General features: G+C 41.2%; 1 protein-coding gene and 1 long non-coding RNA gene across 7 annotated transcripts in view; one reads left to right on the top strand and one right to left on the bottom strand.

The window, feature by feature from the left end:
* LOC116243587 (uncharacterized) overlaps nucleotides 1–2416 on the bottom strand; it is a 519295-nt gene extending 516879 nt beyond the window's left edge. For 3 of the 6 annotated variants that reach the window (XR_016470861.1, XR_016470865.1, XR_016470863.1), the window contains exon 1: nucleotides 1430–1563. This is a non-coding gene — a long non-coding RNA (uncharacterized LOC116243587). Of the gene's footprint in view, nucleotides 1–697; nucleotides 1279–1429; nucleotides 1564–2252 lie in introns of those variants that run through there. The other 3 variants (XR_016470864.1, XR_016470866.1, XR_016470862.1) reach the window with 3 other exon arrangements.
* LPCAT2 (lysophosphatidylcholine acyltransferase 2) overlaps nucleotides 1663–18823 on the top strand; it is a 28599-nt gene continuing 11438 nt past the window's right edge. The window contains exons 1-9 of the mRNA XM_031615371.2: nucleotides 1663–1870; nucleotides 6144–6283; nucleotides 7290–7507; nucleotides 8766–8878; nucleotides 11179–11239; nucleotides 11984–12042; nucleotides 13315–13349; nucleotides 15400–15454; nucleotides 18721–18803. Of these exons, the coding sequence (XP_031471231.1) occupies nucleotides 1718–1870; nucleotides 6144–6283; nucleotides 7290–7507; nucleotides 8766–8878; nucleotides 11179–11239; nucleotides 11984–12042; nucleotides 13315–13349; nucleotides 15400–15454; nucleotides 18721–18803 (917 nt within the window). The 5' untranslated portion in view covers nucleotides 1663–1717. The remainder of the gene's footprint in view (nucleotides 1871–6143; nucleotides 6284–7289; nucleotides 7508–8765; nucleotides 8879–11178; nucleotides 11240–11983; nucleotides 12043–13314; nucleotides 13350–15399; nucleotides 15455–18720; nucleotides 18804–18823) is intronic.

The raw sequence follows: 18823 nt of genomic DNA, 5'->3' as shown, positions 1-18823 counted from the left end.
AAGGATTGCAGGCTTGTTCTTAGATTAGGCTTATTCTAAGGATTGCAGTGGCTTGTTGTTAGAACTTCACATTTTAAATGACAAGTAATTGTGCAGAAATGCATCTAAGTGTTATCGTGAATCACAGCGTGAGTCACAGAGCCAGAGCAGTGAGATAAAAGCAGATACTGTATGGGGATATATAAACTTGTCAGGAAGTAATCCTTCTTGCCCAACCAGCACTGGTCAGTCCTCCTGGGGAGAAGTGCTTCTAGTTTAGGCACTTGAAAGGTCTGGAGAAAAGCCAAAGAGAAGCATCAGGAATAGTCAGATCCTTAGAAACTATGATCTGGGAGAGAAAACCTGAAAGCACTCAACTGCTGAGTGTAGTGAAAGCTTGAGAGAATCATGAAAGCACTGTGAGGGTGTGCAAAAAGTAACTGCAAAGAAGAAAGGGAACAGTTCATATCCACCAAGAATGGATATTAATTGCAGAGAGAAAGGCTCTACTCAGAAAATATATTTGTATATATGGGAACAGCTTGGCTAGGAAAGCTGTGGGATTTTAGACAGACTCGTACAATGATCTGTTAACGGAGGCAGAACTGAGCTGCCTTCTCTGGGGCTCCCTCAGCCCTACCCTCCACACAGCACCGGTTCCAAGGACCAGCGGTCACTGGGTGACCCTGAAACCTGCCCAGGGAAATCCTCCACTCACCACATTTCTGTGACGCGCAGGCTCCAGTTCACCCAAGGCTATCATTAGGACTACTCCTTCAGCACACGCAATGCAAACCACGGATAATTTTTAGTATTTACTAAATCTATATTTGGTGGAAGCAGCCACGCCAAACCGGGAACCGAACCATCAGATTTATGTGATATTTTTACAGCAGTACGAATAGTTGTTTCAGCAACAGATTGATGTGGGAGGAAGCGTCAGTATTTTCTCTGCAGAACAGACGTGAGATAGAACAGAACGCCACAGCAAAACACAGTGCCTGAATAGGGAACAGATGCCATCGTTAAGGCCCGGTCTGGGAGCACTCTCAGCAGACAGCCGTCCTGCTGGCTCACCCGCAGCAGCAGATCAGCGTGTGAACCCAAGCGCGTGTTTCCTAACCGCGGTCAGGCTGAAAGTTCCTTTAGCACAGGAAGCAGAAGCGGCGTGGGGTGCAAAGGCACCGCAGCTCCTGAGCCCAACCCAGCCCTGCTCCGGGGCCGCCCTGCAGGCGTTGCACGGCGTGAGCCGGGGCCAGGTGTGCGAGCCCAGCTCCCGCACGGGCCGCCCTCGGCGGGTCTCCGAGCCTCGTCTCACACCGAGGGCTCCACAACGGCCCTCCGCAGCGCACAAGGGCACCCTTCGCTCGAAAAGGGCTTCCGTTGTACACCGCGAAACGTCAGTCTGCCTCTTATCTCTCACATATCAGCCCTCGTGGGCGCCGAGCACCTTTTCGCGCTCACGAACAGTCGCCGTCTACAGCACCCAGCGCTGCGATGCCGAACGAGGGCTGAGGGGAAGGCGGGTGCCGGGCTACAGCTCGGGGGGCGGCGAAGGGAGAACGGCAGAACGGCAGAACGCCGTGCGCTGCCGGTTCCCGCCCAGCAGCTCGCGCCTCAGGAGGCGCGCGGGACGGCGCGCGAGCCCAGCGGCTCCCGGGGCGCGAGCGGTTCTGGGCGGCTCGCGCCGGGCGGGGCAGCAGCGGGCACGGCTGTGGCGCCCCCCCGGCCGCGGCTCATGCGCAAACGTCGCCCGGGGCGTCGGCGCGGCGGTGTCGCGGGCATGGCGCAGCGGACGCTGCCGCTGCCCCGGCAGCAGTCCTTCTCCCCGCCCGTCGTTCCCAACCCCTTCGTCCACCCGGGCCGCCTGAGCGCAGGGGACAAGCTGCGGGTAAGGCTGGCGGCGCGGAGCCGGGATCCGGGCTGCCCGGCAGAGCTGGCACCGACGGGGCCTCCCGCCGCGGCGGCCCCGGCGCGTCTCAGAGCCCGGCGATCGTCGGCGGCGGGGTGGGCGAAAGCCGGAGGCCGCGTCGCGCGGGCGGCCCGCCGTGCCGCTGTGACGGCGGGGCGCCCAGAAGCCGCGCCGCCCGTTACGCGTCGTGCGGCCGGCAGCCCGCTCCGCACCGCGCGCTGCCCGCAGCTTCAGCCTCCCGTGCAGGACCGAAGGGTGGCCGGTCTGCGCCGTGACTGCAATAACACGCTGCTCTTGGGGAAAACAGCGCCCGCACGCCGTGCGAGCGGCCGCGATGGGCTGCTCTGCGTGCTGTCGGTACCTCGGCGCGGCGGGCTGTGAGGGGACCCGTGCAGTTAAGAAGGCAGACCGCTCCTGGGCATCGATTTTGAAACGGCTTCGCTGTAAGAGCTGTTCCGATGAACAGAACGCGAGCTGACGCCTCCGTGAGGGCGATGAGCACATCGGTGTGTGGGAACGCACGGCGATTTGTGCTGGCTGTTATGAATAAATATTTTATGTTTCATATCGCTCTTCTGAAAGTTATAAACAGTGTTTGCCCTGAAGGAAGCTGCGGAGAGGAAATTTGAGAAACCTGGAAAACAGTTTCAGATCTCTTTATCCCTGCGTTTTATGGCGGCCTGAGACACATCTCAAGTGCATCCAAACCGGTAGCTGCAGGCATGAGCCCCGGGTACTGATAGTAGTTTCCTAATGAGGTTCCAGACATGCACAGTTTGCTGGCTGTTCTTTGCAGGGGGTGCAGCGCCTACCTGCAGTTCTAGGCTCCGATTGCCATTTTAGCTACCACAAATATATCTTTTCCTTCAGGAAGAAGGGATGAAAAACATGGGATGTTTTAAAGCAAAGTACATTCCATGCATAGCTCCACAGTGCAGCAGGAGGGAACAGCACTCTGCTGGGGCAGGGACTGGAACTAGTGAGCTGTGATGCAGAATTGCAGTCATCACTGTTGACTGCAGCAGTGAAAGGCTCTGTGGTTACAGGCACCTTGCACAGAAAGTACGTAGATGATTCCTCATTTGGGGAATGGTTCTTGAGATGACTCAGGGTAGCTCTGTCTTTGTGACTACTGCATACAGAAATGAGTGACTCAGATCCTACTTAATAGTTACTGAACTTTGTACCTGTGTTCTGTACATTTTTCTCTAGCACTTTTCTATCCTACCTCGACCTTTCTCTTTCTGTCCTTTTTTTTTTTACCCACCTCTGCGGCTGATGGAGCAGAAATCAACTCTGCCTCATTACACAGTGACCTAGAAAGCTGACAGCCTGCATCAGCACATCAGCACCACCTGTGCATCTGCCTAAAATAGATTAATGAATTTATTAAAGTTTTGAGGAAGGAACTGTTTTATTTTTGCTACCGCATCCTTGTTTTTCATTGTAGGTCAGTACACATTCAGTCCTTTTTATTTTTTTTCTTTTTTCTTTTTTTTTCCATAAGGAAAAAAGATCATTTTAGTGAAAACACACTAATTCATGCTTACACCTCCTATTTCACATTACAGAATACAACTGAACTGTTGAACTGGATTAATAGATCCCATTACAAGTGGATGCATGTGATAAGAAATATCTGATTTTGAGAGACTTGCTACCTGAATTCTTCATATTTACTGTGTCTGGTACCAAAGAGGGTAGGAGCAAGAAGTGCCCATGGCCAAATCTCTCAAGCCCAACTACTGACTCTAGTCCTTTTGGTATTGTCCACAAAGTTAGTAATGCACTTCCTCGACTACTTATATACAACTTTAATCTTAGAATAATTGCATGCTTCAAGAAGGAAATAATCATGCCCAGCTTATGTGGCAGCACTTACAGATCTTATGCTGCAACACCTGCTCCTTATCCTCATTTACAGTGTACCCACTGTTGAGCTTGATATGCTGTCACTGTGCCTTTTGCAACATGTAAGAGAGCCCCAAAGGCCCAAAATTCCTCTTGGTCCCTGTCATTACAATTGGGTTTAGAAGACTAAGGCCAGAGCCTCTTCTGGATGTTGACGAGAGAACAGGAGGAGGACACAAGAATGGAACTGGAAAGGAGTTGAGGGAAGAACTGTGGGGAAGAACTGTGTTGATGAAAGGAAAATTAGATCCAAGCTACTATACTCTAGAATTGGATTATTAACACTCAAAGATGCTTATATTGCAAATGTACTAAAATAATTTGTTGCTTTTGAAAGAAAAGAGCTAAAATCCACTCATAGTTCAAATATTTAAGTTGCAAACTATTTTGTAAAACTTATTCAAAGCCTTGTTTTTCCTATACAGTAAGTAGGCATTGCTGAAAAGCCAACTAAAAAGGCTGATTTTGAAGGAGGAGCACTGTTGTTCAGTTCACAAATTATCTGATCTGGTATGACGTACAGAAACCCATGTGTTCCTTCACCGTATTCAAATCCACTGGCCAGCTGTTGGCAGTTTGTGTCTATAGATCATTTAGATTTTAAAAAGGGAACGTAACAGATCACTCAACAGTTATTTGAATAGAACTGGTGTAAAACTTAAGGTTAAAAGTCATGAGTCAGATTCTTTTTGTCGTTTTATAGAGGCTGATACCTCACCCAAAAGCAGTTGAATAGCAATGCAGACTTCTTGGATGAATTCACAAGGTGTGTTACAGCATCAGAAGTTCTGTAGAACAGTGGATGTTACTGCAGAACTGCAAGCTAAATGCTTATTAAAATCTGAAAGCTGAAACTTGCACGCTTACTGAATAACTTTACCATATTTGAATTGATGGAGCTGTCAGTCAGTGACTGCTGATACAACCAAATACTAAGTTTTGAGGAGCACTGTGCAGATGAAAAAAATGCCCAGTCCAACAGTTCTACATGGGTATGTATTGTTCTGTGCCATGTATGCACACAGGGCAGCTCACAGCCTGCCAGGAATGCTGCACTGACTTCCCCAGGCTAAAGGCAGCTCACCTTCCACCCAGGCTGTGCTTGCTCAATCTGCGTAGTGCTGCTGTTGTGCCACAAAGGACAGCCTTCAAGATATGGTTTCTAAAGTAATTTACTAGGGTACAAGAATAAAGAATTTCTTCCTGCCCTGCCCTGCCCTACAACAAGCTGTTAACAACCTTGCACCAATACACCTTTTTGCTGGAGCTGGGCATGGGAAAAAAAAAAAAAAAAAAAAAGCAAGCTAAAAAATCCTTCCTGGGGGCTGGGGCTAATATTTGAGGATTATTTGCAACCAAAGCATGTAAATGGCTCTCGTGCCTCCAGCTCCCCATATAATTGCATTTGGAGAACCGACCAGCAGTGTCAGCCTGGGTCTTTCTAGGTTGGCTCTGGTACCTAGCTTGGCAGGCTGCAACCATAGTAAAACTCTCCCAGAAGTTTGCTTCAAGTTAGAAACAGTCTCCTAATTGCAAGAAGGAAAGGAAACTATGATTTTTCAGCTTATTCTGAATGATTCAAGGAATGCTAGGGCAGAGGTTAACAGCCAGGATGCTTAATCCAGACAGGAGGCAAGAAGTTAGTCTTCATAATAGCTAGGTTCTACTGTCTGTGTAGTGCAAGCTGTGAGCAAACTGTTTCCAAAGGCAATCAGCCCAGAGCTGCTGCTGCAGCTCCTACAGCACTGTAAAGTCTGAACCCACGCCTTAAAACATGGATGTGGTTTTTACTGAGAACTCCTTTTTGCCTAACGGGAAATGAAGTTGCATTGCCTCTGTGCTGCTGCAAGCAGTAGCAGTGAGAATCACTCACAGCAGTACTGTGGCTCTACACAAGATTATTTTTAAAAGGTTGAAGTACATTGTGATCATCTTAGCAATCCCACTTGGCTTGTAGACAGATGGTGGTTGGTGATAGGAGCTCTGTAGTGGAGGTACACAGCAGCTGGTCAGACTCATCTGACCTTGTTGTATGCTGCAGACCAAGCCTGAGTATAAACTGTGGCAAACAAACTCTGATTACTCTCTCTGTCTAATAACATCCAAGCCAAATACCCAAATAGTCAGATGTTCCACTTCCAGCTGACATGGTAATCTAATAATATATTTTGAAATGCTATGAGTGACTAAAGTTCCCTGTATGAAAACTGGACTCATTAGTACTGTTATATACTAAGACATATAGGAGTAATTTAAGTGTTTTAAAATTCATAAAATGTAACTGCATAGATATTATTTGTTTTGATGCCATTTCTTCAGAATTTCCTCTCTCTTTTTCCAGCTTGTTCTTCTGGGGATTGTATTGCTACCTCTTCGTGCCATATGTATGGTGATCCTTTTACTGCTGTCCTGGCTGTCTGCATCAGTTGCAACTTTCCGTCACACTGGAGGAGCATCAGTGCCACTTAAAGGATGGAGAAGGTAACAAGTGATCAGTGTTTGTGGAGCTCCATGTTTGTGGGCTTCTTTAATAACAGAAAGCCAGCATCTGAAGTATTTTTTTCCTCACACTCTTTTCCTCCTTTTGATTAAAGAAGAATCCTCTATCAAATCTTATTTTTACTGTTGCAGGGGAAGCAATTTTTTGATGAGAGTATTTTACAACCATAGCAAAGCTTTTCAATAAGTAACTTTTTTATTTTCTTGAGACTGAGATACATCTTTATAAAAAACATTATTAAAAGACTGTCAATAAGCCAAGACTTATTTCAGTAATGATGCGAGTAGGAATATTTGAGAAAGGAAACTATTTTAAAAAGTATTTGGTAATGTTACGTAGCTGAATGAAGCTTTGCTGAGTTTTCATTTGGGACAAAATTAGCTTTGACAGCTTCTCTCTTAGCTGTGATGCTAAGGAGGAGTATTCTAAAGCTGCCTTTGTGTGTTCTGGTTTCAGTCACTCAGCATCTGGGTCTCTTCTCATTGCAGTACTTTGCAGCTACGTGCAGGAAGAGGAGACACATGAAGTGAGCAGTAACAAGGCCAAGAAATGATAGTCCCACTGAGGGAACTTGTCCCATTTGTGTTATTTAATCTCAGTGATTAAAAATGATCAAAAAAGAACAGTACTGGAGTGATATATGTTTTTATAAAAAATGACACTGAATCTGCTAAGCACTTATCCTGCCATCCCAATAGCATCATGCTAAAGTGCTGTAAAATATAGCAAGAGAAATAGCATACCTGGGGAGCAGGGGGGAACAGTGTACTGAAGAAGATGTTTTACATTGTCTTACCTTTAAAATTGTAAATATAACATTGTAAATGCCAACATTAAAGAAAAAAAAGACCCCAAAACCTCCAGTACTCTCCTTAAGAGCAGTATTGCTGTCCTGTGCCTGGCCACAGTGCTGGTGAGAGCTTGGTAGAGCTTTGTTCAGAGTACTAGCTGTAACATGGACAATGTTTTTCTGTTTCTGTTCACAAGGAGGATGATCCAGGCAACCCTTTCATGCCTAACTCGTACCCTGTTCTTTGTAATGGGTTTCCGAGTTAAAGTAAAAGGGAAAGTGGCGAGTCTACAGGAAGCCCCAATCTTTGTTGCAGCTCCTCATTCAAGCTTTTTTGATGCCATTGTTTCTGCCTTAACTGGAATGCCATCAATAGTATCTAGAGCAGAGAACCTTTCAACTCCAGTATTTGGCAGTAAGTATTTATGAAAAAATAAAATGTCTTATCTCTGAAACTGATTAAGGGGCAGGCTTTTTAAATCCTTAAGTTCCAAAGATACTGACTCATTATTTTCAGTGAAATCACTGGGACAGTTTGTCTTTCCCTTCCAGGGATGGAACATAATACTGTTTTAAATTTACTTTACACTGAAAACATGTTTCATAGCATCTCAGAATAGTAACTTTCTCTGAAAGTTTCTCAGGTGGTAGCTTGAATAATCTGTTTGGCTGCTGTTTCTTAACAGTATGGCCCACAAATGTAGAGTATGGATTGGTAAAGATTGTTTCAAAACAGACTGGAACTACATCAGTCTGGAAAATATAGTCATAAGTTTAAACTTACAGGCACTATTATGTTGGTTTTTTTGTTTGTTTTTTAATGGTGATCAAACAAGGAAGGAACAAAAGAGAAGTGACTGAAAAAGGAAATGCAGAGAATGGAAAAGATTAGCTGAATCATACTTCTGTTATTTTCTCCTTCTTCTGGAACATAAAGGAATCCCAGTTTGCGTTATTACTAGAATCAGCATCAGACTTTCTGCTGGCAATACCTCTCTTAGGGCTTTTAAAATAATAAGCCAAGAGTAACCCCAGACTGAACTCAGTAGGCTACATAGACAAGTGTCCTGATAGGAGATGAACTGATCATATATTTATCTTTTTTTAGTACAAGAGTGGGACACAGAAGATAATTCTTTCCCAACTTTCTCATCACATCTCAGTATGTCCACACCTGCTGATACAGACCTCATTAAATTAGTTGTGCTTATCTGGTTGGTTTGTTGGTTTCTTGGTGTGTTTTTTTCCATGTACACACAATTTGTGTATGCTCTGTAACTGCAAAGGGACTTCCTACTTCTTCGTTGTGGGCTCATACTGCTTCTTTGTTGCAGTCTGGATCATTTAAGCCCAAGTGAGGCCCATGAGTAGATGCCTGGTCAGGTCAGTTGCTTAAAACTATGGGGAAATGCTCAGTGAAGGGTAACAGCCATATTAGTAGAACATGCTTGAATGAATTTGGTATGTTTATACCTACTGCCAAGCTCCTCAGCTTACAGTGTATGTCTTCTGTGTCTTACTCTTTTGCAGAATGAGGACAATAATACTTTTATCTATTTAGTTTGAAAGCAATTTGTGCAAAGTCTGTCTCCTAGTACAAGAATACCAAGCTTTTATTACAAGGTTGCCTTGAACATGTGCAAAACAAATAAAAATTTTCATCTCTTTCACAGCAATTTTAAGTTCCCTTCAACCTGTAGCAGTTTCTCGTCAAGACCCTGATTCACGGAAGAATACAGTCTCTGAGATAACTAACCGAGCATTATCAAGAGGCCAGTGGCCACAGGTAATAAATATACCACTGCTCTTCTGTAATATATCCATACACACTGTGCATCATAGTGTCAGGCAGTGCCTAGCCAAATACATCTTGGCGTCTCAGCTCAGCTCTCAGGTCTATGACAGGTTTAGGAAAGGAAGAAAAGAGGCTGATGCCCAAGAAGGTTTGTCATGACATATGAATGATTTAAATCCAGACGGTAAAAATTTCTGTTCTAAAATGCAAATGCTCTTGAATTTCTTTTCCCAATTTGTATTCTTAACATACTGTCTTCACAGTAGCATCAGTATATGTGGATCACTATTCTCAGGACAGCACGTGTGAGAAGCTATATCACAGAGCTGTGCTTGTAACAGTTGAGGAGTAACCCAGGTTGTGCAAGCTCCATTATGAACAGTACTTAAGCTTAACACACCTGTTTCCCATGTGGTAAACAGCTGAGCTGAAGGTCAATGTACATTTTGGGTTAATAATGCAGTACAAACAAAGGCTTTTAGATTGGTCTGAATTGTGGAAAGATTTTAATGTGGAAGCACCAGTTCTGTACACTGTTTTCCATGGTCATTCCTCAGCAGCAAGCTGCTGTTGTGCTTCTAGGCTTTGAGTGGCATTCCATTGTGAAGACCTGAAGAGTTCCTGGGACAGGGGTTGCTCTGAAGTAGAAAACAGTTGAGGCAGAAATTATGCTACTTGATAGGCAGAACTCTGGGATGGAGATCTGCATCCATTGCAAGAAGAAAGACTTGGCAGAACTATAAACTTAGAAACATCTTGTCTAGCAGTGCTTTCCTGCGCTCTTCTATTGTATTGACTGTGGTTTCATGCTGCCTCCATTACTTTTTTCAGTTTGTCAGCTGTATGGAGAGTTTTAAATCTCTGTGTGTGAAAGCTAGCAAGGCTTTTCTCTCTTTTTTTTTTTTTTTTTTTGTAATACTGTTCTTAGAAACTACATTTATGCTTATGATTTGCTAAACTGTTATGGATTAAGTGATTCCAGAAAATAGCTAATCTCTGCTGAAAGCTGCATGGGAAGGAAAGGGGAGCTGGCTTTACACGAATTCTGCCTCTGTGTTATGGCACTAATAGCGTATGATTCAATATCCAAGATTTTATTTTATTTTTTAGCAACTTGATCACAAGATGATGCCTGTGATATCCTCCTCAGGGTCTGCATTCTCTTAGCACAACAAAAAAGGACTAGCTGAGTTCCCAGTTCCTTTCTCCTAAAATTGAAACATAACAGGCTAGGCAACACTTGTGCTTATTAATAGCATGAAGTCTTGAGTACTGTTTCTCTCAACCCTGTACCAAAACAAAAGGGGAAGGAGAGTGTGGTTCAGGCACTAATTTGTTTCCTGGGGTTTATGACATATGGCTGAACAGAAGCATTCCTGTTCTTATGTTCGTAGCAAACAATTTCTGATTGTGGAACATGCAGTGAAGGACTAACTGTAAAACAAATTGTGCAGCTGTGTCTGTTGTACCTTAGAACAGCCAGTGTCTCTTTCGTTTAGCCGTGACCCATTCGTTCATACTGAAGTGGGAATAGACCTTGAACAGTTTTGATCCAGACCAGTTCTTGTGCTGAGATTTTTTAGAATGCTGCTTATAGTCAATCCTGTATTGATCTCAGAAATATAAAACTCCATAGGGAGTTGAATTGAGTATGTCACACTGCAGCCCAGTACACATTTAATCTAGTATCTTTCAGAATCTAATTCAGAGTCCTTCTGGGTGTTTGTATGTCTGAATCATTCAGAGGTCGTGCAGGGTGTGATACTATAATAGTTCTACTTAAGAGATACACCTATGCTCCACCTTTTGCTCCTACCCCTTAAGCCATGATCTTCTCATCACAGCTAGCATACTCACTCATGTTGATAGCATCTGTGCTTTTTAATGCTTGAGTATCTCCTGCACTCCATGTCAGCCCAGACTCTTGATGTTTATATGGTAAGAAACTGCTGGCAGATAAACAGTTCTTACATTATTAGCAACACTAAACATTTCAAGTCAAACACTGGAAGCTTTTTGGACCATAATTCTGAACTGATAAAGGCCATTCCCCCAAATTTCTCTCTTTAAAAAAAGACATTTGTTTCCAAATCAAGATAAATCAGGTTGTTATTACTGTGGGCATCCTTCACTAATTCATTCTGTTCTTGTTGAGACAGTAGTGGTAATCTTGTGATGCAGTGTAACATATCACAGAGCTTGCATAAAAATTCAGCCTTCCCGTAACTGATGCTGAAGTATAATCCTTTTATGATGCATATATATTTGCTTTCTTTCTCTTTAAATCCAAGATACTGATTTTCCCAGAAGGGACCTGCACAAACCGATCTTGTCTGATCACATTTAAACAAGGTGAGAGATTTTGTAGTATCTCTGGTGGAAAATATTATATGAAATACTAATCTGATAGCTCTAGTAAGACCAATACTTCAACAGATACATCACAACAGCATTTTACTAATGTCTTATATTGTTAAAACTTCAGTATTGTAGAAATGACATTTCAGTGGCATTAAGCCTGCTATTTTGCACTGTCATTTTACTTTTCTCCCTTTTGCTATCTTATAGGATGTAAAATATCTGTGATGCATTCTTAACAACAAAAGGTGCTTGATAGCATCACTGACCGTTGTGCATCACTGATAGTTGTGCTGCACTTCAGTTAAAGCCACAGTTCTCTTTCTTTCTGTTGTACAGTTTCTTTGGTAGTAAAGTTACAAGACCAGTGCTACATGCTCAGATCCATATCACTTACCAGGAAATGTCCAGTAGCCTTGTGAGAATCTAATCTTTTTAAACAAATGATGATCAGTGGGGAGAAATGCATAGGAAATCAATTTGAACAGTCCAGGAATCTGAGGCAGCTTTCTCCTTGAAATGGGGATTAGCTGTTTTCTGTTTTGACATCTTGCTAATTGCAGTGATGATGTTATGGGAAAGCGAGAAAATTTTAAAAAAGGAAAAAAACTCTTTCTATTCTTCTGGTCTTTTAAAAAATTTCTCCTTCCTGATATCATGTCTTATGTGAATCTGTTAAAACTTCTAACTGCTATATAAAGCTCAGCCTTAAGAACCAATACTAATTTGTGGTTGCAGGTGCATTCATTCCTGGAGTTCCTGTGCAACCTGTTTTGCTCCGATATCCCAACAAGCTGGTATGCAGAACATTCTTGTACCACTAATCTGGAGGTCAAAATACTGACTTCAAATTTATCTAAGCTAAATATTTTGCTTTGGCACTGAAGAATTTATCATCCAAGTTTTAACACTGGTAGATTCCAAGCCTCCCAAGAATCAGCATGGACTAGCTGCTATTCTGATTGTGAGAAACTTACTTTTGGGCTTCTCAGCTGTAGTAAAAATAAGAGGAAGTGCAGAGAAGTATTGCAGCGGAAGTTAGAAACTTCCTACAAAGCCACAGAGCCTGGACTTTGAAGTGTGAAATGCACGCAGCTTCCTTACCAGTCATCATTTGGGTTAAGCTTAAAATACTCTTACTGCAAATGGGTTTTCAGAACAAAAGCAAAGCTGAACCATGCATTGCTTCCAATACCCCCCTTCCTTCAGGCAGCTGAGGAGGGCAGCTTTGCAGGTGGTTCTCTTTGTGCAACTTTCTCTTGTTTTGCTGAATACATTTGCAGTCTCTGCCAAGTACAGGAGTTGAGCCATATGGCTCTGTTTCCCTAGCAGGTGTAATACCAGGATATGAGTCTAGCAGACTGCTATATGTTTTTTTATTTCTTCTTCATCCAAAAAACCCAGACCTGACCAAAAGAACAAAAAGACCAACATTTTCATTCCTAATGTCTTTTAAGATGAAAAGCAATTATAAATAAAAATGATTATTTTTATTTATGTTGATTCCCTTGCAAAATCCTTTTGCAGTTCTGTTTCTAAACAGTGAACTGCTGAAGGGGATTGATGCATTTTACCAATAGGATTTAAGGATCTGCAGTATACATTGTAATACCAATAAACATAGAACAAGAAGAAAAAAAAAAGCCAGAAAAGCAAAGAAAGGCATGATAGATTACCTATGCAAAGATATCCCTGAAAGCTATTTCCAAAGTATTTCTGAGGGTGCCTTTCTAAGTGGACTGGCAAAGTTTTCTGAAGAAGTCTTATTAGATACTCTTCTTACTTTTCTGCTGTTTCAACTAGATTGAATGATTTAAGAAGCCTAAATAACCACTTAATTTTTCTTCCCAACTGTTGATAGACTGACAGTCTGACATTCTTTTTTTTCAAATTTTTTAAGGCAAAGAATCCTAGTTGTATTTACACCTTTATTTTCTCTACAGGACTATAAAAACATCATCTGCTTTTACTAAGCTTATGCTTGTTTCATGCTATGTACCTATGTAACCTGTCTGCATTTTAAGTCTCATCTGTTTCGTCAGACATTTCTGTTTTAATTTTTTCCTTAGGATACTGTGACCTGGACATGGCAAGGCTATTCACTGTAAGTTTCTTAATCCTACTAAAAATTGCATGGATGATTTTTTTCCCCATTACTAAATGGTCTGCTAGACAGACTGGGCTAAGCTAGGGCATGTGATCTTCTAGATCTCTTTTTATGAGGGGAAAATATTTGATGTAATGCCATAGATATCATATCTGAATGGACAGAAAAAGAGTTTGCAAATGAGAAAGTATTATTTCTAGGTCTGCCACTGTTTTGTTCAATTTTCTGTTTTGCACATCACAACAGGAAAAAATTGAAATGATTTTTCTTTTGGAAACAATCAATCAATAGTCATCAAAACCTACAGATGTTAACAGTTCACTACATGGTATGCAAACAAGAAAAAATAAATGTCATTTTATACCCCTCCATTTATTCTCTCCTCTACCTTTTTTGAAGAGTCACATCATAGTAAGTGAGTGACTATGGGCCAAACAGTTTTTCCCCATCTTTCTGTTCTGATGCCTAGGACTTCAGATTTTTGTTTGTGCCCAACTCAACAAAAGCTCTTTTGGAATGTCAGCTAAATTTATATACATGGAAACAAAGAAAAATGCTTCAATAGGCCACTTAGGCTGCATATCTGCAATTTTTTCCTTAACACAGCTGGCCTTCTAATATGCTAAAATACTTTATTTAAAAAAACTCTTCTAAACAGTACAGAAAAGTACAGACGTGTCTGGAAAACACGTCTCAGCTTATGAACATAAAAATATTATGTGGATTTATGTGGATTCATACACCATGTTTTCATGTGGAATATGTAATGTATCTAAGTGCACCAATACTTATCTGATAAGTGATCAACATTTTAAAGCATATCATTTTGAGATATATCTCAACCAGTGGAGTGGATCATAAATGCCTTGTAAGGCATCATTAGTTACTGCTAGCACCTGCAAACTCGGACATTTTGAAAAGCTGACCTACATGAAAATGTCCATCTTACTGAGTTCCCTAAGATATTTTTTTAATTATTATTGTTGCTGTTATGCTTATCAACATGCTGATAGTAATGCATATTGGAAATTCAATGGGTGCTATTGATTACTCCTATGAAGCATTTTTGGTGGAAGACTGAAAAGGAGTTATGTCTTTAGCTGTGAGAGAAAACAAAGAATTGTCACAGTCTTTGTAAAACTTCCTGGCTATTATATACCCAAGCTGGACAGCACCAGGCTCCTCGTGGAAACCTCCTGACCCATTTCTGCTTTCCTTTATTACTTCTTCCTTACTTTTGTGTCATACTGAGAGCCATGCCTGAAATTATGGAATAGGAAATCAAGCAGTAAGGCATTCCAGCAGAGGGAAAAAATCCAGAAAGGATCACTTAGATTTTCCCTTTCTCCTCTTTATTTTTTCAAATGCACAAACAAAAGACTTTCTGAAAGCTTCCTACTGTAATTTACATGATGTAGAGAGCAAGTGTGTGCTTCTGCTTAAAGATCATTGTGAACAAACCAGAAATTGAAGTGATTGTGCTTACCCTTTTCCCAGGCAGGTTCTTCTTCCCCCTACCTCTTAACATTAAAATTTCACCCTACTGAAGACCTCAGACACACTGACACTTTGTTAACACATTTGTGCAGATGTTATTATACTTTGCAAAATGGCCACCAAAAATTTACAAATCCTTGCTTCAGTTCTTCAGAAGGAAGTTACTGGTTGTTTTGCAGATGTGAGAATGCAGGATACAGAAGTAAAGTTGCTGCTTAGAATCTTCCCTTATAAGCCCTTAAAAGCCCTTAAATCTTCAAAATCCATTATGTGTTCACATCCTTAAAGTAACTTATATATATTTTGCTCACCAGAAAATTGAGCAGTATTGTTGATAAGCATGACAACTGATAACAGGTTGCCTGCCCTGTGAGCAAGCAGCAGATATATGCAGAAGCCTTATAGAAAAAAAAGCTCTAATGCAGCATTTCAGGAAACTTCCACGTATTTAAAATCCTTGTCCAATATTGGCTGTGTTTCATCTGCTGATGTGCAGATACTTTGTAAAACGTAATTTTAAACTCTTCCTTCCTTTTTTCCTCTCCTGCAGAAAAGACCTGTGCATAATGACACTGTGTCAGCTCTTCACAAGAGTGGAGGTTGAGGTAAGAATCAGAAGTATCTTTCTACTCAGATTCAGTAGCCACAGAGTTTATACTTTAGCATAAATACATAATCCACATTATTAATCACTGTTAGTGAACAGTAAACAACAGTGTCAGCAACAAGAAGAGAATCATACTGAGAATATTTTGAGACTTGTTGGCTATATCTGTGTATCACTTAACCTGATGAGTTACTAAATAAAAGCTGTCAGAAATACTTTTATTTTTAAGACACTGGAAAATCACTGCCAACTCACTGGTTACAAATTTATAAACTATAATATTATATTTTTATATATATATATATATATATAAATATATATATATATTTTATATATATATATAATTTATAAAATTATAAACTAACAAGTATAAAACATTCTATTAAAGGCAACTTCACATTTTTTACCCCGCCTTCTTATTTCCCTGCTCCCTTGAAAGCATCCTTGTCTTACTCACCACCTTCCCAGACTGAATGCTAAAAGGTTGCTGCAAGTAAGAGCTTACTTAGGGACTCAGGTGTTTGTACTGGGGAGAAAGCTGAGACTTGGATAATGAACCAGTTTCCTTGATCATTAAAATCGGCTGCACGACGCAAAGACAGATAAATGACAACTGACACAACATATGCACTTCGTATATCAGTACACTTCCTGTAACAGCTTGCTGCCTGTCAAAGAGTCAGCATTCAGAACGCAGTAGCGAGGAGAGAGATAACCGAGGTATGGTCAGTTTGTTGTACTTCACATTTCTTAGCAGACCACAAAGATCGTCCGTATGGATTGTGTCAGTTCAGGGACCTGAGCAATGGGAGACATTCAGATAGGTTTTGCTGTTTATTTGCAAAACACAGAGTTCAGTAAAGTTGTGCTCTGTGAGCACAAGCTGTGTTACTGCTACTAACAATTAGCAGTAAAGTCTTCATTATGAAACAATGAAATTTTTTTCAAGGGAGCATGTTGTACATTATAATATGTGCAGTAGACAGATTAGCAGAATATGTACTAAAGATATAATTCTCTTAATGATTTTGTACGAAAGGATACATCTATGCCATTCATACAAGTGGTAACAAGAAACAATTAATGGAGCCCTTCTATTAGAATGTTTATTTCCCCCTGATTCAGAATGGAACTCAAACTTGTCTGTTAGAAAATTGTGTTCCCAAAGCGAAACTGAAACATGAAGAAAGATGCAGCTTTCACAGCAGACTGTGTCACCAGAGTGGCAATAACTGCTTAGCATCAATACAAAGGTTTCCAAAAGCCCAAACGGACAGTTTTACCCAGAGAGGGAGGAAATCACACTATCAGTGGTCACTAAGTAGTTCACTTGTTAGCAGTAAACACTTCAGTTGCTACCACATACTGTGAACAAGCAGCCTCTCTTCCCATTGGTGTTGCTCTGCCTCTACCTACAATGCATGGACAATGATGTTCCTGTAGTCCAGGAAGAAATTGTATGTGTTTCTAGACATAGCCTAAAAAATTGTGTATTAATTGTGTGAATTAATGGTAAAACTGGCAGTGAGTTTTATGTCTGCCAAAGGTACAGCATTTGGCAGACTCCATAGGAAGAGAGACTAAGCCAAAAGCAGATCAGATAAGTGTTTCTGCTACTGAAAGTGCTGGGAAGAATCGTTCTTACAGGATTGCATTTTGACAGCAAAGGTATACTTAGCAGTCATCAGCAGATAAGCAGCTGGGTGTGTGTGAGATCAAGCATGCCACCTCAGGAGGACAGCAAACCAAATTCATCATCTCCTGCTGTAGTTTCTGGCAAACTGGTTTAATCATTAATGGTAAGCAGGTTTCTTGAATGAGATGTTTCAGCTACCAAAAATCTAAATTGCGGTCTGGGGAGGACCTCAGCCTCTACTGACATAATGACCACCTTCAAGAGCAGGAACCATGTTTGCATGGATGAACTTCTCAGAATTAAGATTTCATCTCAGCCAATGATTACACAGTTCTCTGTGTTTGTACAGAGTGCCTGTGCTTCCTCAACCTAAGAGCTGCATGACTTCTGCAGGGAAGTTGTAATAAGCCAGAATCTGTGTTAGAATTAACAGACCTGGTAGCTGCTTGTAGAAGGAATGAAACCTCAACACTTCATGTGAGCAGCTGAGCCCCTGCTGTCCTTACCAAAGAGAAAACTCCCAGCTATAAATAGTAAAGTGTCATGGCTATTTGATAGATAACTTATTCCATAAATGTCTGGATTTGGTCATAAAGAGGCAGCATTCCTTGAAATCAAAGGCAAAGGCTGTCCAGGATGGACTGTATTTATATAGGATTTAGGTACCAATATATTAATGCATCACCAACAACTAAAATATAACTGAAGAAACACATTGACACATAGTAACCGTGTCTTCCACTGAACAGTGTGCAGCATCTGAATGATTCTAGAATAGCTATATTCTAGGATTTAAGGGCAGGATCTCAGGGTGAGAAGTAACAGAATTGAAATTGATAATTGTAACTGAGAAGAGGTATAGGAAACAGAGCTGCAGGCAAACACTGTGTTGGCTGAAGTAATAACAGAACACACATCCACGCAGTACTTTGCAGACAGATGCCATTCATGTCATGGCAGATGATAATTCACCTACAATACATTTCTAGCACAATGCTACTCCAACTTCTTACAAAACAACGTTGAATAAGTCCTTAACAGTAAATGTGTCGTGTAGATATCTGGGGTAGATATCTTGGTTTGCAAGGCTTGCAAAATTCTGTACCATTTTCATATTCTCATAATTTAGAACTAAGAATCCTCAGCATTTTCACCACAGGCTAGAAGAAACTTACAGAAAACTTACCAGTCACATCCTGACAGATACAGTTAACATGTATCAGGTATAACTGCAGCATGTGTGGAAAAAACAAACAACACACTATAAATCTTATACACATTTTCATCAATTACAAAGAATCTTTGAAAAGAATTTCAGACTCTAGTTCTTACAGATGTAGTGTTTAAACCTCCTGTGATACATGCATTTACTTTCTTTGGATTTTGATTTTCATTTTTTATAGCTGCTTCTATCAATCTTTAAGAGGCAGTTTGGACTAAAATCTTACTTGTGTGGCTACTGCAGCTTGAGTTGTTCCTAAGGCTATTGAGACCTCTGGTGTCCAGCTCTGTCATTGCATGGCTGATTTTTTTCTCCTCTGTTTTTCTTGCAAAGACTAACAGGAAGTTGTCTATTTTGTTAACAAAGTTCTGACTAATCAATTGATTGGATTACTCATCTCTTTCAGTTTCTGCCTGTTCATGTTCCTACTGAGGAAGAAAGAAATGATCCTATTCTTTTTGCCAATAGAGTCCGACAAACCATGGCAACGTATGTAATGTCGTGAATAA

The sequence above is a fragment of the Phasianus colchicus genome, chromosome 13 (assembly GCF_987193195.1).
Source record: "Phasianus colchicus chromosome 13, bPhaCol1.hap1.1, whole genome shotgun sequence".
In the NCBI taxonomy this organism is placed as follows: Eukaryota; Metazoa; Chordata; class Aves; order Galliformes; family Phasianidae; genus Phasianus; species Phasianus colchicus.
Note: the sequence above shows the minus strand (reverse complement) of the source record. Positions and strands in the feature narration are given on the sequence as shown.